The following is a 25,164-nucleotide window of genomic DNA, read 5'->3' on the forward strand; positions in this document are numbered from 1 at the left end:
ACTGTCATCATATAAACATGATTTTTTTTGTTCTTAGAGAATACAGATGGCACGCTGACAAGTGTGTAGACGGATGAACACTCAATCTCCCCCCCACACACATACACAATATGCTAGTAATTTCAGGCTGCATTTTGTAAGCATAGATATATGTGTTGAGCTGCTACTGAAAATCTTTGAAAGTTAATTCATATCACTTTTACTTGAATTAAAGATTACTTGATTTAACTGTGGGAGAGCCTTGTCTGAGTAATAGGAGACATGTTTCACATGCAGAGAACCCCAGGTTCAACCCCCTTTAGGGCTGGGAGAGACACATGTCAGAAACCCTAAAGAGCTGCTGCCACTGACAGTCAGTGTAAGCAGTATTGACGTAGAAGGACCAATGAGTCTGACTCAGTATAAGGCATATTTCTATGTTCCAAAGTGGCACTGGAAGTCCAGTAGCCTAACACAGCCTTTGTTATGTTTCACTGTTTCATGTTGGAATTTGATGGCATATTTCATGAGATCTGACAATTTGATGTATGATTTTCAGATTTCCCTAGTCTAAAAAGAACTCCATATATACCAAATTCAATCTTAGTAACTACAGTGCAGAGGTGCATTTCATACCCCTCTTTTAACGTAGTTGATAATAATGCTGTTTTCAGAAATTTCTAGCAATTCAGATGTGTGAATATAGCCAGAGTAGGCCCATGATTGACTTAGTAACCACTGATTTCAATGAGTCTACTTTAAGAATGACAGTTCCTGGATCAAACCCAGTGTGCATCCCGAATGACAGCTTTCTAGATAATATGAATAGAGAAGCAAACACTTGGCTTAAACAAAATTTTGAACATTTTCAGATGGTTTTTCGTGAGATTGATTACAAACTTCATGTTCCTGATTTTTAATTTTAGATATAAACCAGCACTGGCCCAAAGATATGGAGTCAATTCAGCTCTAGCTGCACCCAGTCAATGGCCTCATAAGGGTATGAACATATTCATCCGCTTTAAATGGGTCAAACTGCTACATTGGGGTGCCCTAAGAAGCACAATGCAGGTGAACATTGGAAGCCAGGTGTCCATCATTATTACAGTGTTAGAGACTGGAAAGATTCAGGTTCAATCCCAACTCAGCATGAAGGGGAGAGATTTGGAGCAATCATTATCTCTTAATCTAGCACGTACTTTGCAGGTTTCTTGTGAAGATGCATTTGGGGAGAGAACTAGGTACGCTGCCTTGAGTGCATTGGAGAAATGACATGGGTATAAATGCAGTAAGTAACAATCCAGATGCCAATCTGCACCTGCACTGGTTGCATAGCTTCTCCATGCAGACTTGCTGGTTTGGAGAGGGAATCTTTGTTTCTGGTGTATCGACCCACACTTAGCCATTCCTTGCCTTTTCAACCATGCATATTATTTCAGCACCTTTTAAATCCTCATCACCCAAAGATGGTGTGGTTATCTCTCTGCCCTTTCACCTGCTCTCCCGTTATGTCCTATATTCCCCATGGAAATTTCACCTCAACTTTGGGCATTCCCGTTTGGACGGCATAGCCTCAAGCCATTCACCCCCACGTCGGTCTCAGGTGGCCTTCCAGATGCCCGATTTGTTTTCTCTTTTCTCCTTACAGCCATTTTGTTTTCCTCATTAAAAAAGCAAGAAAAAAAGGAAAGAAAACCGCCTCCCCTCGCAGATAAAGACATGTCTTTACAAACAGCCACTCCCCGCGTTGTTCTGGAGCCTCACCCACCGCAGCCCACCCCGCTTGCAGCACCTAGCAGGCAGATTTTGTCACTGAAGAAACCTTTCTGACCACAGACTCCTCCAGCAGCAGCAGCAGCAGCAGCAGCAGCCTTTCCTTCAGGACTCGCCTCCCTCCTTCCCCGCACCTCGGTGCAACCTGTCGCACTGCACAGGCATGTGAGCCCACGCAGCCCCTCCAAATCTGCATATCCGTCGCCTTTCAGCTCCTGAAAACTTTTTTTTTCCCCTCTCTCTTTCCTGTTCTGCCTCGCCTCGCCTCGCCACATGCCTTTTGCCCTTTCGCGCCTCCCCACAGCTCCGGGGGCAGCTCCCTTTCCTCTTCTCCTCGAAAACCTGCTCGGCGCCAGCCAGCAGAGCCGTTTCCCCTTCGGCGGCATTCCGCCAGGGCGGGAAAGGCGCGGAATGTTGTAAGAAGCAGCCCCTTAGCGCCAAAAAGGCGCGGAAGAATCTCTCTCTCTCTTCCCCTTCCTCGCTCTTTACCGCTCGTCGAGCTGGACCGGCTCCCGTTTGTGTGTGTGCGCGCGTTTTAAATCAAGCCGTGCATGTGTGCCGGCGGAGGGATACTTCCCATTCCTTCCTTCGTGTGTGTGTGTAACGGCTCCTCCTCTGCTGCTACCGCCGCCGCCTCCTTGATATAGCGAGGCGCAAAGAGGCGCTTGCAGTCACTCGGCGAACGGCGCTCGTGAGGAGGCTTCGGGGCTGGAGTTTGCTCTCGCGGCGCGCGTCTATGTGCGAGCGGGCGCGCGGCGGGCGCGCGCCTTTGACTGAAGGGGTGAGGAGACTTGAGCGCGAGGAGAGCGACGCAGTAGCAGCAGAGGCGGCGGCAAAGTAGGAGCGAGACTGCTGGCTTCGCCTCCGCTCGGCGCCTCTTAACTTGGGAACTGTCCACCAACGGGAGCTCCTGAAAATGAACCGCCTGACTCTTTACCTGCTCGGATTGTTCCTTAGTAGCGGGCAAGGTAGGAGAACGATTCCCCCTCGCTTCCCTTCCTTCCCTTGTTCCATGAGCCCCTCAATCTTCCTCCATCTCTTCGTGATGCTTATAATGCAATTAAAATAACGCGCGCCCCCCACCCTCACACGCCTATCGCCACTAGCAGCAGCAACCTGACACTTGAAATATCATTTTGCCTTTTGCATTGGTCACCTTCTTAAATCGAGGAAGATCTCCCCGTTGATATATACGTCTGTGATATACGATGGAGAACGAGTATGCTAACTGCAGTTTTCTTGGGGGCTAATCTTTCTCTGATCATTCGGAACAATGATTGTCCTTGTTTCTTCACAGCTGATTTTGATTCTTTTTTTCTTCCCCTCCCCTCTCCTGGTACTGCAGTAAAAGGAATGGGATTGAATGTAAAGCCTTCCTTCACATACTAATTAAACTGGATTTACCCAATTTGAATGAATTTGAAAGGGGTTGGGAGTCCTTGCCAGTGAGGAAATCTGGAGGTTCCCCCCACCCCCACAAGAGGAAAAAATTGTCTCCTTGTGGTTCTGTAAGGAGAGCTTTCCTGGATTAAATTTGCCAATAGCAGACACTGGGTGCTGTGTTGTGTATGGCACATCTGTGTAGGTATGCATGCAGCCGTTCTGATACAAGGTGGTGCATGGCATGTATACATCCTTAGAACTGAATGGCAGTTGCATTGCAATAAGAAGGCAAAGGCAGAAGCTGCACCTCGGTGCTTTTGGTTTTCGGATATATGTTTGTGTGTTTAAACGTACATTTTAGCAGTGCTTCACTTGAAACAGAGGCTGGTCTGTGCCTGTTGTGTGCTTCTTACTCCTAGGTTACTTCAGGATTCCACTACTTTTGGACAGGCAGAAGGAACATTGCACTGTATGAATGGGACACACTAACAGAACCCCTTTGTGCAAATTAATTGCAGCGTTTCAAACTGTTTAGACAAGTTTTTGGCATGACTTAAAGAGTCAGTTAAATTGCTGGAGGAGCTTGTTTTGCCCTCCCTGGGAAAGGATTTATAGGTATTATGGCAACTAGCGACATGGAAGTTCATATATATATTTGTGTGTGTGTATGCATGCTGGGGAAAAGCTGGACAGATGCATGCCATACACTTTATTTATAAAGCATATCTAAGAAGGGGGGGGGGTTGGAATTTCACCAACTGGTATTACTTCTGGACTTGCATTTTCTAGGTTGCTCTTTTTACTGAATTATTCTGTCCAGCAGGGGGTGATAGAGTTCTACTGAAATGGCTAAGTTTGTTAATTTCACTCTATGTCAAAGCAAGGCTTTTACACAGGCAGAAAGAGAGTGAGTCTGTCTTCTATCATTCTTCAAGCACAGCTTGACATTTTGGATGTGACTTCTTCAATTCTCTGTTCTCATCTCCCCCCCCCCCCAGCTGAGCACAGGCAGTGATATGCAAATTAGCTGCACAAGCCATTTTCCTGCCCTGCTTCCCTTCCATCAAACACGTTTAGAATTAAGACCTGCAGCATCTTTTTTTTTAAGCAACATCAACAATGCAGGTTTATAAAATGCCTAAGAGCAAACTGTTGCACATTTTCAAACCAATGATAATTAGGGATACTGAGGACTGTATCTCACATAATTATTTTATATCTCATGTCCTTAGGAATGTAAGTCACTGGATGCTATTATCTTAAGTGAAAATGCTGTTTTCTTTTCTTTCTTTTTTGCTATCTCTGGGTAGACTTCGGATCAATTGTATTTAGTAATTTAGTACTGTCCTGAGGATATTCAGCAGAACAACATTTAGCGCTAAGAGAAGAGGCAATGGAAGACAGTAGCCTAAGCATTCACATCTGCTTAGCGGGGTAGTTTGTGGAGCATGGTGTTGCTAAGGTTCAAGAAATAGATGGGTGCAAATTTGCAAATTCATATTGTTCTTCAGCTGGGAAGATTCCATGTCCTAAAAATGACTTAACTACAAACAGGATATTTATTGATCAATTTCGCACTCTGCTGTAACTCTGAAGAATACCACATCCAAGGCTAGACCTTATTGATTCATCAGTAGAACTAGACCATATGCCTTCAAGATCAGTTCTTTGGGTCAGATTGCTTTTGATAAAATTTGCATTGAAGAGAGATTGTATTTTAATCATTTCTGAAGGTCTTTTCAGCATGCAGTGTGCTTTATAGTTGCTCATCCATAGAGTAATTCTATGAAATAGTGGCTTGTCCAGAACCACTGGGTTTCATAGTCAATTACAAACCATGTTTCATGGTTTTTTTTTAGGGTACAAATACAACATGTTATTTTCATCCACCACGTTCCTCGTATGTTTGTATGTGTATGTGCATCTTTGTCAGAGTAATCTAGCTCACTGAAACCCACATATGGATTGCTACAATTGTTGTGGATGGAACTAAATAAAAGGCTAAATAAAATTGCCTAAACAAACGGCAAGAATTAAGAAGAGAAACTTGGTTCATTAACAAGAAACACATACATCTTGTTGGGTGGGGACCTTGGAAAAAAATTGGGAGGACGCAATTTGGAACAATTCTGTTGGTTAAAATGTCAGAATTATTTGGGCATCCTATTAACTTCTTAACTGTGTACTCATCTAGAATCTTAGAATGAATGTTATCTCTCAATAACTGAAAGAAGTGGGAGAGCATATGGGAGGCACAAATAAAATAGACAGTAATCACTGGGGTCATTTGTTTTAGATATACAAACCCCCAAGGTTCAGGTTTTATGTTGGTAATATAGTTGATGTGGATTTTATGAAGCATGGTTGAAGCTTGTTTCTTTGGAAAGCATTGTGTTGTTAGGTTGGTGAAGGAAGAATGCATTTCTTTTTAAGCAATCGCAATATGTTTGAGCTGAAGCAACTGCTTGCTCAGAATAGCAGAAGTAAAAAACTTCCAAGCCTGAGTGCTATTCAATGTCATAATTAAATAAGAAGGCCCAAATCAACACATTTAATTGTACTGATAATGCGATATGCACTCCAAAAACACGTTTTGAAGAGTATGTTGACTTTTTAAAAAAGTAATATCTGAAAAGTGTCTAGATCAGTATTTCCCAACCTTGGGTCTCCAGCTGTTTTTGCACTGCAACTCCCAACATCCCTAGCTAGCAAGACCAATGGTCGGATTATGATGGGAATTGTAGTCCAAAAACAGCTGGAGACCCAAGGTTGGGAAACATTGGTCTTGATAATTTAAATCCTTGTGGGCCCACATTTAACTAGAAGATGCAAAAAATGTTGGCTTGCAACATTTAAGTTGTCTCTATAAAATATGTGTAAAAGGTCGATTCACAGAAAATAGATTAAGCCCATTTTGTTACTATAAGGAGTTCTGATTTATAGAGGATGATGGGATGCCAGGTTAAGATTTCATAGAGGTTAATATTAATGCTTATTTGGGATCTCAAAAACTGCTTAGCTTTATGATGGAATAGGACATTGTTTCTGTACAATGGTGAATTGAAACAAGTAAAGTACAGTACATTCTGATCTTTTTGTTATGCTCAATATGATCTGAGAAAGATTTTGCTGAAGGCCTGGATGTAAATGTACATATGAATAAATAATATGGCTCTTACCTGACACTCCCATCTTTCCTTCTGAAATACAACACTTGTCTGTAGGAAGTTCACTATCACTTCTTAAAAAGGGACTGGACAAGTGTCAGCTTGTAATATTAAGGTAATATTAGACTGCTGCAGAAAATCACTTTGATTTTCCCTCCTCTTTGATTGAACTACAAAAAAGTCTTGCCTGGAAAGAGCAGAGTTGCTAACATTAGCAGTTACCTAAAGCACCCCTGGCACTCAAACAAGGGTAGCTATTCCTGCTACTTTTGCCCTGATGATCAACTGATTGGCAAAACACAGAGTTACATTCTGATGACATGTCAGGGCTTTTATTCTTCCTCACTACATTCTTCAAAATAAACAGCATAGCACAGGCGAGTGATCTACAATCCTTCCTGAAAAGAGAATTGGGCTGATGCTGAAAGGTAATTATAGAGGATGTTAATGTGCCAAGAGTGCTCTGTTGGCTGAAAATAAGAACATCATGACCTTAAAACAAAAGAAAACCAAGAAAGTTTGTTTACTTTGTGAGAGAGAAGCTTTAAAATTGGTTGGATAAAGTTGCATTTTAAAAATTGAACCATGTTGCTGGCATTTTGCTCCTCCCCCCCCCCAAAAAAAGTCAGAAAGGACTTTTTTTACTAACTTAAACAATATCATGCTGGATGTTGAATGGGATTCAATTGGCTTTAATCCATATACATCTACTTTAAAGGATTATTTGTAAGACTAAAAGAGATGGTAGTGTATTAATTCAGTTTGGGATTCTTCTAATGGGAATCTGCGTGGAGTTCATAGGCCTCTCTTAGTGAATGGGTAAGGACACTGGGTATGAAAACAACTCTCGCATCATATTAAAGCCATATTTTCATATTTCATTTCATTTATTTATTACTTTTATTCATTACGTATCATGTTCTCTGGGTTGGTCTCAACACAAATCCTCAGTAATAAATAAAAACCAAAAAGAATCAGTAGCATACCTTGGTCAGTATTCAGCTTTAGATAAATCTCACAGATGGTACACTTGATGCAGCGCTCCATTTTCTTGTATATGTACTTGCATGTAAAAAGCATTTGCGTGAGAATTGTTGTTGGCTACATTTACAGTATAGTGCACACTTGGCCAAATGCCTCTGCCTCTCTGATTGGTCAGAATTTCTTGTGTGAAATATTCTATTTAGTAGTATTCCCCTCTCTCTAAAGTAAGCCTGCTCTGGACCAACTCAGTTGTTACATCTGAATCCTTAGATATGTGTACATGGCAGATTTGGGAACAGGAATATTCTTACTATCATTTTGCAAACACACTCACTTCCATTAACACACTGCCTTGAACTATCAACCACTGCTGCCACAGCAAATTGCAAGGATTTAGATATTGCAGTGAAAAAGGGAGAGTTGAAAGATCCAAATTTAGGCCTATCTACCTCTCGTGTTGGCCTGTCAGTATCAGCTATTTTAGATATAATAATGTGGCAACAACCAAATGCAATATGCTTTCGACATAAACTAGGTATTGAATTTGTAGGCTTTTAAATGGCAGTAGAATTTAGTTTATCTACAGATTTACAAGAAAATACACTGTGGCTGGTTTTTTAAGATTTCAACTTTTCATGCTTTTCAGCAAATCAGATTCGGAGTCTAAATTTAGTGGTATTTGCTCAATAGCTTTAAATAACTGTTCTTCTCATTTTATCTATTTATCTCTTCCTTTCTGTGACACACACACAATGAAATCAATGGGAGTATTTGTCTGAACAGGATGACTTCAGCAAAAGAATATTTCTGGAAGTTTAATAATTGCTTTCTATTATCCTCTGCTGTTTGGAAGTAAATCTTACTTGGAATTCAGATGTTTGTGGCAGTGTCTCTGGGCCTGAACATGAGGGCTGTAAATTCTGAATTATATGTGTAATGCATCTTGTGCTCTAATAACCAGGTCCTTTACTTTAATGGGTGGGGGGAGTTTTGTTAGATCACATCACATACAAACCAATTCATTCCTTCCATTCTATAAATAAATTATAAAAAAAGAAAAGCACTTTAATATGACCTCAGCTAAGCAGTGTTAAGATTACCCACTTGATACCCACAGCTGTGCATCATTTTTGACATGTGTAACTTATTCAAATAATATATTTTCCTCTCAGAAAAGTGCCATGTAAGTGGTTAAATCCAGACTTTGTTGTGCTTAGAGTAGACCCATTGAAATAATGTCCTATTATTTTAACCGGTCTACTCTAAAGCATGACTTTGGATCAAAGCCAATAACTGGTTAATAATAATAATAATAATAATAATAATAATAATACAGCGACAACTGATAAGGCCTTCAAAAGGTCCCAGAATTTAACAATGACATCTGCACTTTTGTCAGCATCCTACAATACGTTGGGGAGTGATATATGTGATGAACTGGAGGAAGCAGATGGATTATTCACTTCTTGTACATTGCATATGTACTCCACTTTCAATTGTCAAGATGGCAGCCAGAGCTGTGGTTTATCTAGGCTCTGCAGCTTGTTTTTATTTTATTTTTTGCTTTTTTAATGTAGTGTTTATGTTTTTAAATGCTATCACCACCCCAATACTTTATTCTGTGATTCTAAGGTGTGCTCAAGCATTTTCATAGTTTTTGTACTTCAAGGCTTATGCATTTTAGATTTTACTTTAATCTATCATGGTTGCTATATCAGCATGGGAGATGTCATCAGAGCTCTCTGCATCTGGAATACAACTGAACGAGTCTCCCATTACAAGTGGGAAGATTCTGAAAACTGCCTTCATTATTGTTACCATAGTTTTGTAAGTACATTGAACTCCATTGCTCCTGGAGGTTTTTTAGTTAATTATCAAATGAGGAAAAACTTTTTTCCCCAAATGCTGGTTATCCTGGCTGACAACTCAGGATTATATAACATATAAGAACAACAATATGATGTTGAAATTCACACTACAGGGCACTTGTAATAGAATGGCATTCCAATAAGCTATATAAAAATAATAATATTCTTCCAAGAAAGTGCCCCATATCTATTCTTACTTGTTCACATGAGCTGAGGTGGTGGTTGACTAAATGTAGCCTGAATTCCTTGAATTCCCTGAATTCACCTCCAGTTGATGGAGGTGAAGGAGTGCTATGGGGTTCAACGGTGAGAATAGATACTTTCCACCTGGTTGCCACAAGAAAAGGGATATGGTACACTTTATAAGGAAATGTTGTCTGTATTCAGATCTGAGGAGCTCTAATGGTACACATTTTTTTATTGGCCATACAATTACTTTATGTCATACAGAACTACCAAATTTGTTAAAGAGGCCATGAAGATGCAAAAACCATTGATAGACTCTGGAGACTATGTGTGTTAATGCATTCTGTCCTGATTTTGCAAGGGGAAGTTTCTATTCAATTTATTATGACAATGAACTGTGTAGGCATGTGTTTTGTTGTTCCTTTATTGAACTTGGGCTATGTAAATGTAACTGCTTGGGACGTGATACTTATATGTTGTAACATTTTCCCCAATTAGTCCCTTGCCAGGCACAACTACAAATTCAGTTTGTACAGTGCTTCCTTTGTTCTAAATAGTATATTGAGTCGTTTGTCACAATCCTTATTATATCTTCTCCACTGTTGGTCATGCAAGTATTTGAAAAACTTTTACTCCTTTATTCAAGAGCATGGAATCAACTTCTGTGAAATACTAACAGTGCATTTAGTCTTGCTACATTCAGACTGTACCACGTAGTGTCCCTTTCTCTCAATGTTCCTCCAGCTTTAATTCCATATACCTCTTCATTGTTGTTGTCTGAAGACAAATCTCTTTGAAGAGCTCTAAACAAAATGTTATACAATTCAATTAGAGTAATATGTATCTTATCTCAAGGGAAATAGCTTTAAACAAGTTTGCATAACTAGTAAAAACAAATATTTCTTATAAATAATTCTGCACAACTGGCAGCTATCTTTATGCAAACATTCTCCCATTCAATTAATGATTCTGTAGCAAGGAAAAGTAATCAAATTTGCAATGGAAAAAAATGCTTTGATTTTGAAAACTTGCAATGTTTGTTATTTTTACATTTGTAAAAACAAGACAGATGCACATACCTATAGCCTCTTGTTTTAAATACAAAAGATTTCTGAATTCCCATCCCTATGTGCTATGGGATATGGACCAGGTTCCCAACATAAATGAATATATTGTTACAGACATGAGGTAACAATAGCACTCATAAATGAATATATTGTTACAGATATGAGTGCAATAGCACTCATAATTGCTAGAGTTAGTGAATGTTAGAAAATAATATATGGTAGAATTTAGATAATATTTGGAGTAATGAAGGGAAGATGCCAGGCCAATAAAAAATACAGGCTGAATCAGTTTTCCTGTTCAGGAGATCACTGATAGTGACACCATTAAGAAGAGAAGGAAAACTACGTACCGGCTGCTAAAGAACAATTGACCATGCAGATGCTGTCTCCCCCACCAGCTGTGTGTTAGTTAGCTGAAGACAATAGCAGAGTTGAGATGGGGAGGTTGCCTGGGTAATAAGGGTGTCCTTTTGAAATTTAGAGGTTAGGAAAGAAGGGAGAGGACTTAATGAGCTGCTGTGAAGGCCAGAACCATCTTGGAAGGCTGGGACAGAGGCACAGAGATGGTGTTCAGGATGCCTTGGATTTCAATGCTGCACACAATGCTGTTTTGGGAAACAAGCCCTTAGTGAGATGTAATGCTCTGAACTGTCTCCAAAGTAGACCCAGGTGTAAATACAGTATGTGTAGAATAAGCCATGTTTATTAAGGATACTAGTTTCCTCTGTGTTGCCAATGGAAACACATCCCAGGTTAGCTCCTGGAACTCCTGGATTCATGCTACGGTTCGGCAGAGATTGGGGGTGGCGCGCAACCTCTGTAGCAATATAAACTTTTTAAAGCAACCTTGCAAAACACACTTCAGGGCACTGATTGATCATTATCAGTAAAGGCAAATATGACTTGGGCTGTACATATGTCAGAGCTCATCTTTGTTTCTCACTCCCACTGTACCCTACAACTTGATCTTGTGGTTGTTTTTCTTGAACAGATGATGTACGTAGAGACATGCCATTCTGTAACATAATTATGGACATAGTCCTAGGGAAATGGGATAGCTCTGTTCACTTTTGCAATGACAGCCTGTTTACCCCAAATAATGACGATTGCCACTCACACAGCTTGATACTATGCTTCATGCCTTTTTGTGGGTGCAAAACAGGAACCTGGAGGAAGTCCTTTGCATGCTGATTCAAGTTATGCTGAAATCCGTCCTCCAGTTTCTCAAAGGTTTTCAATTTTTCTCCCTCATTCTTGAGGTGCTTTCAGATCTGAAAGCTTGCTTTATTACTCTGAGATGACCATGGGTAATGTGTGTGCATTTTAATTTCCATTAAATATTTCTCTAGCCCTCTGCAGATTCTCTGCTTGTGATTCCTGATCTGGATAAGGTCCATGGAAAGGAGCTTTAATTGAAGAATAGAAAGCCAGGAGATGTTACAAAGCGCATGAGACTCGTTCAATTGTTGACATTATTTTTAATGGGAAATCTTGCAGGGTTTTTTTCTTTTTTAAATCCGACCACTTAAAAATGAACAGCTGTTGTATGCACCGGAAGCACCCCACCCCCAACTTCCTATGCTTTTAGAAGAGTTCAGCTGAAGAGGTCATGGGGTTTTCAGGATGCTCACAAAAGCCCTTGGCCACTTGGAAAATAAGCACAGCAAAACTCTGCACCTCACCTGTGAGAACATCTCCATTTTGATAATTTTATTATGCAGATTCTTTTCTCTTTAATTGATGGAGATTGACTGGGAGGGGGGAATTCAAGAGACATTTTAGCATGGCACTAATGCTGATACTAAGCTGTGTGCTGTGCAGGGCTCTGGTGCTGACATCAGGCCCTTGTTCTAACATGAAGAAACAAGTTGTGCCTTTGCAGCTACACTAGGATCCTCATGCCTGTTCCTGAGTGCAGCTGCATAGAATCTGGGCTTTAATAATGAACAAGAGCACCATTCTTATGTTACCATTTGTGTACCAAATTTAAAATCAATGGCAAGCGGTAGCTGCTTCAAATATATGATGCTCTCTGCTAGGAAATCTCACTGGAGCTCTAGCATGGTCATATTACATTTAATTACTGGATATAGTTTTTTTTTTACAATAAGGTGCTTGGGAATTACGTTCATTAACCTAGAACCTTCCTGCTCATATCTGCACTATAGATTAAAATCTTTTTTATTGGGGAATGCTGTAGTGAAGCAGGGGGAAGTATGGACATCTAACAGAATTCTAGCACTTCACAAAATTTACATTGCTCGTATTTTGTCAGGGGAGCCATGTTAGTTAAAGTAGTATAAGACCAATACAAACTAGATAAGGATTCTTTTTAAATAATCAGAGCAGGATTCAGTGGCCTTTTTGCATACTGCAGAAGAAGAATGACAAGTAAGCACATGATCATAAACCTACACTTTTTTGACGTGTGAAGTTCTCATTTTTCTAAGAAATCTTTAACAACAACCGTATTATCAGACCAGCTATGAATGTTTACCCATAAACTTTCCATTACATTTGAAGTCTAGGGAGTTTTATTTTCTCTTTGGTTGATGTTATGTAGATACTGATAACACTTTGACAACTATGATAATAATGAATGATTAAGATCTAAGGGAGTCAAGAGATTAAAATAAAACTCTTTGCAGCATAATGGGATTGCCATCTAAAATTGGATTGAATCTTTAATTTCACCCACTTCAGGCAATACCTAAGTTTATTTCCATGCCAATCTGAATTCATTTCCTAGCTAAATACCACACACCCATGATCTCCCCACACCCGAATACCCTTCTCGGATATTCCATCCTGCTTATCTCATTGTTGTTGCTGGAGAAAAGGAAGAGAGGGATGAATATTCACACTTTTTCTGGTAGACGAGTTGGCACTTGGGTATAGTCAAATTCTACACCAACTTTTAGAATGAGAGTATAAATTATCTTGATGGCATTATAATGATGGAACACTGAAAAATTCAGACACTTTTTTTTTTTACCACCACTCCTGCAGCAGCTGTATTATGGTTGTGAAACTTCTGGCATTGTTTGGCCATGTTACTCTGTTGCTCTGGAATGTTCAGTTCAAGAAGCTAAACAATTTGAAATACATATTGAGTGAAGGAAGGGTAACTTATTAGTTTGCTTGGGATGAAAACTTCACAGTGTACACCAGGAAGTGGTCCTGGTATTCACCGAAGCTTCAGGACAAGGAAACCTAGTAAATTCAATGAAGCCAAAGGCAACAAACGGAGAAATATGAATTTAAGAAAGAGTAGATGGAGAATGCAAGTAGAGGGGACTTCCGGGGTGGCGCCATCAGCAATGGCGGACTCCCTCTGAACTGGAGGGACTAGCTCCGCGGGAAACGGGTCTTCTCCGCTACGGCGAAGCGGGGACCCTTTCAAAAATCACAGGCGGATGAAGCCTGTGACCATGGGACTCGGCGGGCACCTTTAGCGCCCCCCCAACTCGCTAAGGAACCCACTAACGGGCTCCGAAGTGAAGAGGGGGAAGTGGTGCGGTGCTGTGAGTCAACTGCTATTTCCGTGGAGCGAAGCCGCATAGCCGTTGCCAGAGAGCGCTGCCTTTTTCCTGGGACAATTTGGACTCTAAAATAAGCACCCGTGAGTACTTAGACTTTGAACAACTGGACATTAGATGGGGACTTGCGAGCAGAAAGGAATTGGATCTTAAAAATCTATTTCAATTTGGTACGGAACGGGAAGGTCTAAACAGGAAGTCAGCCTTCCGTTCTTCTGTAGACAGAATAAAGCAAAGACAACGTAAACTAGAGCTCAGAAAATCGCTTTTAAAGGATTGGATTTCATCATTTAAAATTGTGGAACCCCCCTTCGACAGCAGGAGAAGAAGGGGGATCTTTTTTGGACTGTTTAAAGTGAGTTTAAAGTAAAGCAACTTTCCTTTCTGGAGCGGGGTGTCAGGACTGACGTTTGAAGTTCATTGACCAGAGACAAACGTTTTTGACAGCTAGCTAAAAGAAGAGAAACATAGTGATTCCACTGTTTCCCTTCGCATTTCAAAGGAACAAATATTGACAAAGTATCTCAAAAAGGGAAACTTTGTTGCAAGATCAAATAGAAGTTTTCCCCCTAGAGGGAGACTGTGAAACTGTAACCAACTCCAGGGAGCTGGCAGCTGTTTACAGATTACAATCATGGGAATAGGCATTTGACCTTGCAGGACAATGTATTTAGAAGCTTTGTTGTGTGCTTTCTACAAAACAAATGCCCTACTGGAACAGTTACATGAGAAGGTGAATTTGATGATGACTTCGACTAGAAATTTTGAACAGGCAGTGGGAAATTTTGAACAGACAGTGGGAAATATGTGGAGCCCACCCAGGAATTAAATCAGGAGTGTGTCCTGACAGAACAGGCCCAACAGGAATATGAGTTTTCGGATTTGACAAATGAACTTGGAAAAAGCCAGATTTGGAAAGAAAAAGTTTGGTTTGGCTTGGAAATGGGGGGCTGGATTGACCCCCCTATGCTGGGATGTTTGGACTTTTCAAATCTGGCAATGGGCCGTGAGATGTTTGGGATTGTGGGGGCTCTTAATTTTGGAGGGTCTTTGAAACATGCTTCTAAATACCATATGGAATTCAGTGCTGAATATGGAAAGGGGGCTGATCTGTCAAGAAGGGTTAAAAATATTGCCAAGCTGGAGTTACCACGAGCAGGAGACAAGGGAAAATACAGTTACAAATATGAAGAAGAGCTGCGAAAGGGACATGGAAGAGACTTGAGGGCCTCGGATATAAGGTTGCCAGGTTAATGGGCCAGATCGATGGGATAATAAGGACTGACAAAACCCGGAACCAGGAGGAAGGGACGTTGGATGAAGTTTGGATCTGTTTGTATTTCTTTTTTCTACCATTAGAACTGTTTTATAAAATTGATGAATGTCAGAAAAATGTTGGAATGAAATTACTCGGCTTTAGTAAATATGTTTAAAGAATTATGAAAGAATATTATGGTTATGAGAAGTTGGTAAGGATAAGATTTAAGTTTTAAGCTTTAAGGTTTGTTTTCTTATAGAAAGATAAGATTAAAACTGTTTAGGGTAATGTAATGACAGAATATTATGAAATATGGAAAGGATTTGCTGGGATAATTAATAACTAGGATACAAAGAAAGGGAGGAGGAGGAGGTCAAAGAAAGAAGGTAATGACAGTTGAGGATTCGAGAATAATGAATTTGTTTTTAAATGTTCTTAAATTGTATTTTTGTTTTTTCCCCCCTGTCTTTTTTCTTATTTTTGAATTTGTATTCGTATGGTTGGAAGGGGTTTTTTTTTCTACTTTGTTAACTATTTTTATTTTGTATTTTCTTCTGCTTTTATTTTATGTTGTAACACTTTGAAAATTTCAATAAATATTTTATATATATAAAAAAAAAAGAGAATGCAAGTAGGGGCAGTCATGGGTTGGCTTTGAATAAATTTTGCAGGAGAGAGGAGTGATCAGGAAGCTGGCTAAGAGACCTGGGACTGCATCCTTGGATAAAGAAAAACATAAGGAACTGATCAGAAAAAAAGTTCTCTGCCTCCCCCCTCCTCAAGCCACCCATGTACCTTGGTAATACATTTTGGACAGCCAGAGCATCTGCTGAACATTGTGGGATAAAATACAGGGACTCCTAAGGAAGGGGGGAATTGCCTTGATCCTAGAATAATATCAGGATGTTTATGGAAAAAAGGTTTCAGAATAGTCCCATGATCCCCAGAGAAGCTACAAGAGATGGTAAGCTTTCCTTCCTTGAATTTCCTTATCTCAGGATTCAAGCCATAGTGACCAAACAAAGTGGGACAAAGTAGGTTGTGAGTTAAAAGCAGAAACCAAGGCAACACCAGGCACTGGAGCAGGCACTTAGTTGAATAAAACAGAAACCAACAAAAGAAACTTACTCAGAGCGAGAGATCATGTGAATAGCAGTGATTGGTTAGCAGCATTTCTGCAGATGTTGTTTCATTACAACTCCCCTCATCCCTGATCATTGTCCATGCTGACAGGGGTTGATGAGAGTTGGCGTCCAGCAACAGCTGGAGGACCACAGGTTCACCACCCCGAGTTAGGAGTCTATAAGAGCTTCTACTGTCACTAATATATTGTGACCAGACAACCCTTAGGAAGCAACCTGTGACAAGAAGCAGTAGCTAATGTTGGTGGGCAGTGGTAGTTACATCATTTTAGACTGTGGTTTTACTCATCCAATGGGGCCCTCTCTGTATATGGCAATGTGTGTTAACTTTACTATTGTGGCATCTGTCTGCCTCAAGAGTGCACTTCCAGAGCTGAAGTCAAACCACAGTGCCTCCTGTGACTGCAGAGACCAGTAACTCATAACTGCTGCTTCCTGTGTTGTTTTTGCTGAGTTGGCATCAGGAAAGTAATCACTCTGGGATGCAAGCCTGGGCAATGTGTATGGAGGTTGTGGGCTGCTCAGATAACAAGACCTCCTCTTGACCTCACTGATGTGGCCCAAAGGAAAGCAGAGCAATGTATTTGGCACCAGCTTGGCTGCAGGAGTTGCCAGACGGAGATGTACAAGGTGCCATCTAACTACCTTAGGAGCTTCATTCCAGATTTGTGTAGGATTTACTCCTTAGCCATTTGTTCTCCTGAATGTCCCATGAGAAGTGGGTATTACTTTACTATCTTGCAGTGTTTAAAGACTCTTTGCATTCTGAACCTTTGCCCCCAAAGTCCTGCTCTGACAGTACCACGGCTTCTGCAGCTTGAATGCCTCATTTTGATTTGAATGAAACATTCAACTCTTCGGCTACAGGCTTCTAGTTATTGCTGTTTGTATTAAATTATAATAATAGTGGTCCTAATCTCTGTATATGTGAGATAACACCAGAACAGGTCTGTAAGTACTAAAAACAGGTGTGCTGTTCTTATTTATGGAAATAACTGTTATTCACAATCTGTGATTCACACTCTGAATGTATTGATTCCAAGGATATAGCATTTTAGATAACAGGGAACTTATACATATCATGTGAGTTTGGTGGCTTAGTTTCTGGTTTTATATTACAACTTCAAACTGTTTCAGAATGTTCAATATTCAAATCATGTTGCTAGTCATTGAAGCATTGGGGCTGGGTGATTGGATATTAAATGGCTTTGTGCCATTTATGGCAGTTCTGGGCTCTGATTCCAACAACTGCTAAGCGCTTGGATGGGTCTTCCCATAGATTTGCATTTGATTTCTGTAGCTATTTTTGCTCATAAATTCTGTGTACTTACAGGGTTATGATGTAATGCTTTTCCTTTTTAAAAAAGACTGGTACTTTTACAGGAGTATTTATTTTAAGATGTGTTGGTACAGTCCAATTTTAACATATCTAGCTCTATCCTGACTATGCTCCTGCTATAAAAAAAATGGAATCTTTCTGAATATATCAAATATTTTATTTTATATGATTGAATTTAATTGTAGATTTAGTTTTTTTTACTCCTGCTTTTTGGCATATATGCACATTTTTTATTTTAATCACATATTATCATGTTCCAGTGTTGCTTGAACCATGCCTTTACATTGATAATTGTATGTGACTATGAGAAAGAGGAATGGGTTTGATAAATAAATCTGAGCTGAATTCAATTAATGAACATGGTGGTTATTAAGAATTTGTGTGTAGAAAAGCATTAATATAATGTATGCCTACCTATTACTAAACATGTTGGTCAGTATCAGTTGGCCTTTATTTAAAATCAGCATTGTCTAGAGTGATGCACATAAGAATTCTAAGAGTTAATTACTCTTTCAGGACCTATTGGTCATATCACTGGAACATCTGTGCTACATACTACTATGCAAACATGCTGATTCATGTAGCTACTGTATGTCTATTACTAATAGAATTAGAAGCTGGAGAAGCTGATGCTGCATAATAAAGTTTGAAGCTTAACGCGTAAACCTTTGATATGAAAATCAGTGGCACGTGAAAGAAAGAAATGTAAGGGAGTTCAAGGCAATGCAATTGACCCCAAGCTTCACAGAGAATAAGAATTGTATTGTAAATGTCTGGATCTGAAAGATGAAGGTTTACTGAAAACAACAAGTTGGATTGGTACTGTAGAAATTTCTTAAGTTCTAATGTGCTGTAGGTATAGTTCCCTTAGAAGTGACTTTAATCTTTTTATATCATTCTTGCTTGTGTATATTTTATTTATACGCTAATTGTAACAGCAGCAGCAACAAAATATGGGCAGCTTTGTTTATCTATTACAGCACTAACCTATAACCGCCTGCACTTCCCAGGCCATGCCCTCTCCACAACCTCATTGAGTGCTTTTCTTCATCAGGAATATGCTCTTCTGCGATAATGTCTCTTGCTTTTCTGCATGGAGAGTTGTGCATGAGTGTTACTTTGTAGAACCTCATACTTTCACGTGACTTGTATAATGTAGCCTACTGTAGAAAGCTAAGAGGCACATCCATTGCCTCTGACCATTCCCACAATTGACATGTCCCCCCCCCCCCCAGCAATGGATACCAACAAGGGAATGTGGCCCTTGGGCAATGCTTTATGAAATACTTTTCCATTCATACATGTTAGAACATAGAAACTTCCCTCCTTTTAAACACAAGAGGAGTTGTCCATAAGACCACATGTGGAACTGTGGGTTCCTTGTAGTATATCAGAAAGGATATCACAGAGCTGGAAAGGGGGAAGAAAGGGACAACCAAAATGATGAAGGAGTTGAAGCAAGTCCCAAATGAGGAAACATTTCATAATCTGGAGTGTTACAGTTTAGGTGATTAGGGCAGGGCATTGATAAATTGATAGATGGAGGGAAATCTCCCCCTCTTTTAATACTAGAACCTGGGCAGTTTTATAGCCAGCTGCACCTGGAGAAGCTGGGGATTGAACCTGGGACCTTCTGCTTGCACGACAGGTGCTATTTTACCAAGCTGTATGTCTTAATATCCTGAGGGCTAGATCTGTCAAAATCCAGTTCATTCCAACTCTGCATGAATATGGGACTAATTCTATGCTGTCCTGGTTCTATGCATATTTGTAAGGAAAAAACCTCTTTAAAAATTCATGCGAAAAGATGAGGCAGGTAAAGGCCTTTACTATTTACATGGAGCCAGCCATGTTTTCCCCTGTGCAATTCTCCTGAAGAGCAATGGGACATCATCACTCCCTGAGGGAACTGCTGTTGTGGCTCCAGATGGCTGGATTATCTGCTTTCAAACATTTAAAGGAAAGAAATAGCTTTTAGAGGCAGTACTGCAATCCTCATACTACCTTGTAACTGGATCCACAGAACTGTGAATTCGGAGTGGACTCACAGACTGATCCAGGTAAATTTATGCTTAGATCAAATCATGCCAGCCTGTCTGAACTTGGTGGATTCCTTCTCCATGCCTAATTATGGTTCCCAACTTGGAAAAATTCATATTACCTCCAGTATTAGATGTAGAGTGACAATCATCAGGGAACAAAAGCAAACAATGGCTATTTCTCTCATGTCCAACTTTGGGGCTTCCCACAGGAGTCTGGTTGGCAGCTCTAGCAAAGAGGACTAGCGAGACATTTGGTACGATCCAGTTCTTCTAATGTTCTTATGGAAGATGAGATTTGTGCAATGGTGACATAGAACATTCCAGCTGTATTATTTGCAAAGAGATGACATATTTCATCATTATGAAAGAGACTGAAGTTGTTTTCCAGATGACTTGTTTAGTGAGTACTCCTGTATGTGACGATGCCAGCTATTTACTGAGCGTTCATTCTGATTTGTTTTAATTGAAGTATACACTGATCTGATCTGCTCATACTGGACTGACGTGTGGGTCAGAACTTACTTATTCACCAGTTTTCACACTTCCCAAAAATTTGAATGCAGTTCTCAGCTCAAAAAACTTTCCGGAATATATTTAGAAATGTGTATTTTCAGATGAAATATTTTTTAAAATATGTCTTTAAATGTGGATATTCATCATTGCTTTGAGTGCATAGAAGCAGACTTATGTATGAAAACACAATAGTGCAGAATGGAATGTTGAAAAACTGAACTTCTCATCCCTTGTATCAAATAGTCACTCTGAGTTCTTGCTTCTTTCAAAATATAACTGCAAAAGTTCACTGAAAAAATTACAGGATGAGCCAAACACTGAATTTTTGGCATCCATACTCTGTATTTTATATCTGATTCTGAAATATTTTTTTATTGGGAAGGGGGCTTTTCCTAGCAGTCCATGAAATACACTGAAAAAAGGCCTTTCTAATGAGTAAAATCTTTGTTTGTAATGTTGCTGCTCTGCAGTGCTGACCAGAATGCTAAGTAGCTTTAATCCATATATCCCTTTTATCTGTGCAGGGTAGCTGCCAAATGTATGCCAGCCATTAACTTTAGAAGGTATTTTGTTATGAAAATACAACTACCTGTTAGCCACCTAAGAAAAGGAACTCTTTCCCTAAAACACTACTGTTCTATATTTTTAGATTCCCAGGAATGATCAAATGGGGGTTAAGAAATTTTGGGGTCTACCTACCCTAATTTAAGGAGATTCTTTTATTAGTTCTTGAAATGATAGCTGTTGGATCATTGAGTGCTAAAGATACTATAAAATCGTGGTAATTTTCAGGTGCTCTTTACAGAAAGTGCAGTGCATGATTATTCCAGGCTTTTTGATTTAAACCTTTCCCTTTTCCTCCTGTATGAAGGATAAAGCCCTTAGCTAGAGTGATTACAATAATGTTATCTGAGAGCATGAATAGGAGGAAAGTACTGTGTAATGGACATATTAAAATTATAATGGGCCTGGTAAAGTATCATCTCACACTCGGAAGCACATGAGCAGACTAACAATAAACTGTTGAGCAAAATATATGCACTTCCACTGCTGCCCCAGGGAAAAGGTTGTGGTGACTTTTCAGAACCCCCTCCCCCCAATAGCATTACCATTATGTCAGTGTTTTGCTTTGTGTGTGGATACAGGACCTACCTACATGTTAGGTTATTTGTATGGTTTGTTGCACTAACATTTGTGAATTTTAATCCTAGGCGATCCCCACTATTGCATGTAGGCAGAGGAGATCTCACATTTTCTTCTTGAGCTACAGTGCTAATGGAAACCACTACCAGACTATATTTAGTTTTAGAAAAAGTGTCCCTTTGGCAACATACAGACCTCCTCCACCCCATTGCTAGCAGTTGCATGGTAGTGTTCCCATGGGCAATTTTATCCCTCCTGCAGCAGGAAGCAGAAAATTCCGGCATGCTTGCTGTGGGCAGCTACATGCTTTTAATATAGTGAAATAGAAGGCGTGGGGTGGGGACTTGCCACCTTGTTATTAAGTAAATTAAGCCAAAATATTTACTCCTCTCTCAAAATGTTTGCAAGGTTTTTTGCTCCCTTGCTGCAATTTTTGTGACTACTTTCCCCCCACATATTTTATTGCCTATGTTCTGCACACACACACACAAACCCAAATAAAAAGCTGGGCCAAAAATTCTGGTTCAGCTCTATTTCAAAACAGTGTAAAAGGGTTGTGAATCTTACACCTTGCACAGGATCAGGAATCTTTTGGCTCAGTCGTTAAAGAAGCACATTTTCAGGCACATCAAAATCTCACCAATTGCCACCAATTCCTTCAGGTCAAGTGCTGATGATTGGGCATGTTAAGTTTATATAGTTATCATTGCAACATAGTTGAGCATAAGCTAGTTTTTGTAATTTTGTGCTTTTAGAAACTGTGCTCATCACTTGCCACTAAACTAGAAGTGTGAGAAGGATCCTTAAAGCAATGAAAACATGAAGCACATTATACAGGAGTTTTTGTTGTAGTATAAAGAGACTTGCGGATTCCTTGCAGCAGCATAGACTTTGGAAGTCTTCGAGATCACAGCACTCATCTTCAGCATCATTATATTTGTTTCCATTCTGCATCAAATTTGTGCAGACCTTAAGTGTATCTTCAGTGGGTTTTATGTTGATACTGTATATATCACACAGGAAGCCAGATTGTTGTAGCTTTCGGAATTATATTGTTGTTTGGTAATGCCTAAGACAGCACAGTAGAAACCTATTTTGAACTTCTGGTTTGGTTCTTGTGGTGCCTATTTTGGGGGCTCATACTCAAACTGCCATTTCTGTCTCAAACGATAGTATTTCTAGATCCTTTGCAATCTCAGTAGCATCTGTCAAAACTTATTGAAAATGCTCATCGTACCTGCATCTCACAAAGTAATTCTTGGGCCCTTGCTACTGGCTTGTAGCTGAATTTAAATCAGTTTCCTTATTTTGCAATAGCTTGCTTATAAGATTGACTTCAAAAAGGATGTTGCACTATGTAACAAGGGATACCACAACTTGAACTTACAAATTGCATTGGCAAGGGCCATAGCTTAAATTTAGGAAATATTTCCAGAGAAACTTTTAGGTGTGTGCCATCAAAAATCTCTATCTCTCAGCATTATATATACTACCAATATGATATCTTAGTGGTTTTAAAGCATCCGTCTGACTCTCCCAGCTTGTCTTGCTCAGTGGCTTAACAGTTATCCCTAAATTTGATACATGGCTTGTTATAATTTTCCAATGTTGAGTCGATGCAGAGGAATAATTATATATAGCAGAACAAAACTGAAGAAACTAGTTGCTCCCAGACAACACTTGCACCATTGGCTACTAAGTTTAATGAGTGTGCATTGAAGAGGACAAAAAACAGTTTATGTCCAGGAGTCTCTTTTTTCTGCCATTTTCTTTGCTTTTCATCTTACTCCCATGATCATAACCTTTCATGATTATAACCTTGACCACATAGATTCACTGATAATCAAATTTTCTCAAGCTATCCAGGAAGAGTTTCTGTTATATAAAAGCACCTGCAAATTTAGTGGAACAAATCCCAAGAATTTTTTTATGATAGCCTCAGGCTCAGACACCTCACTATCTGATAGTCTGATTACATCAACATAATGCACATTCATTATCATTTGTTCAATATGACTAACATCAGGTATGCCGTCCAGAATAATTAAGTAGTATTCGGCTGAGTTTGCATGTGCTAAAACTCTGCTTTATAGCACCTGTTAGAAGCTGTATAAGCTTGTTTTGGATATCTTATCCTAGGTAGTGAACCACTGTTTCTTGATCTTTAACTCTGTGCAAATTTTCATTCATTAGATCTAAAAGGACTAGTTTCCCTGCCTGAGCTGGCAGAACTGGTCTGGGAGGCAGTATTGAGGACTTTGGAGGGGCTTTAATATCCATGCCAAGGTGACTGGTTCTGGGGTGGCTCAGGACTTCATAGCTACCATGATGACCACGGGGCTGCCCTTAAAAGGCACCAGTCCAATGCATGTGGCAGGCCACACTCTGGACCTTGTCACGTTCTGGGATCAAGGTTTTCATCACCTTTTCCCTTCCAAAGAGGTGAGGACCAATGAAGATGATCCACCCGTGGAGGCTGATGGATCCAGTGGGTCTTCAAATGGCTCTGAGGGATTTTCCAGCTGTTATGACTGGTGCTCCTGTCCATGCCTTGACCATACTCTGGAACATCTGGATGCTTTCCTGCTTTGTCGAGCCCACTTGGCTTCCTGGTACACTCCAGAGCTTGGGACAGAATGAAGTAACATTAATACTTGGTACACAGTGCTTGATAAGGAAGAGTAAGTCACCACTTGATGTTCAGTCAACTGACACATGAACAGTCCTTAGATAATGTTATGATTGTTCATGAAATTCCTACTGTACATTTTATTCTGTATTTTCTCACACCCTTCAGTTTCATTGCAACTCCACAATTCTATGATTCCTTGTTGCAGGAGGACTTGGTGATAAAAAGCTAAACTGGGTGATGATGTTCAAATTTAGTAAATAAATATGTGTCTGTGGGAGGGGTTATGGGTCTGTTTGTTTTTTGTTATGTATTTTGTGTTCTCATTTTTTATTTTGTTGTGAACTGCCCAGTGTTCTTCAGATGAAGGCTGGTACACAAACTTAACAAACAAACAAACAAACAAACAAAAAACAAAACAAATACATGAATGATTGCCCATAGTACTATTAGGAAATATGAATCTTGAGTTAAACTTTATAAAATCTGAACGCTGTGGCTGTATGGGAAATGATACACTAGTAATGTCTTGGTAAAGGAGGATAAAATTGGAGACATGCCTATAATTCTAGTTAAATAGTACATGAAGTATCTTTGAAAACAGTGAAATGTGAAGTCTGAGTCAGTAGAGCATGAGAATCCCAATCTCAAGATTGTGAGTTTGAGCCCCACATTCGACGAAATATTCACACATTGCAGGGGATAGAACTAGATGACCTTCCAACTCTACAATTCTATGATTCTATACTAATGACAAAACAGTTTTGTTTTTGTTTGTTTTTTTTAAATGCAACATTTGTGAGATCAAGCATGCACTCTTTTACAAAACTAGAGGTATTAGGAATTTTCTAGTCACATTGCTAAAGCCGATGTAGTGTGTGTCCTTGTAAAATCTCTGCATTTAAATATATTCTTGCACAAGGCTATCTGTATGTGTGCTACAGCTGGCTTGATTTTAGTCTTAAAACAAACTACCAGGAATTATTTGCATAAGGTGTACTGTGCCTTTAGCATACTGGGCTTAATAGCCTATTTTGCTGTTTCCAATGTGCTTTCTTTTCTTTTGTGGGTGACAGATTATGAAAAAAACAGAGACTACAATTCTTTATTCAGTGGCATTTCCTCTGGATGTGGGAAACGGGGGCGCAGGAG

General features: G+C 39.7%; 1 protein-coding gene and 1 long non-coding RNA gene across 5 annotated transcripts in view; one reads left to right on the plus strand and one right to left on the minus strand.

The window, feature by feature from the left end:
- Positions 1 to 2,416: 2,416 nt before the first annotated feature.
- Positions 2,417 to 25,164, plus strand: part of NCAM2 (neural cell adhesion molecule 2) — a 206,076-nt gene continuing 183,328 nt past the window's right edge. For 2 of the 3 annotated variants that reach the window (XM_081003682.1, XM_081003683.1), the window contains exon 1: positions 2,417 to 2,720. In XM_081003682.1, the coding sequence (XP_080859808.1) occupies positions 2,669 to 2,720 (52 nt within the window). In that variant the 5' untranslated portion in view covers positions 2,417 to 2,668. The remainder of the gene's footprint in view (positions 2,721 to 25,164) is intronic. The other variant, XM_081003681.1, reaches the window with a different exon arrangement.
- Positions 23,920 to 25,164, minus strand: part of LOC308476063 — a 35,984-nt gene continuing 34,739 nt past the window's right edge. For both annotated transcript variants that reach the window (XR_013985666.1, XR_013985667.1), the window contains exon 7: positions 23,920 to 24,008. This is a non-coding gene — a long non-coding RNA (uncharacterized lncRNA). The remainder of the gene's footprint in view (positions 24,009 to 25,164) is intronic.

The sequence above is a fragment of the Podarcis pityusensis genome (assembly GCF_964106645.2).
Source record: "Podarcis pityusensis genome assembly, chromosome: 4".
Classification (NCBI taxonomy): domain Eukaryota; kingdom Metazoa; phylum Chordata; class Lepidosauria; order Squamata; family Lacertidae; genus Podarcis; species Podarcis pityusensis.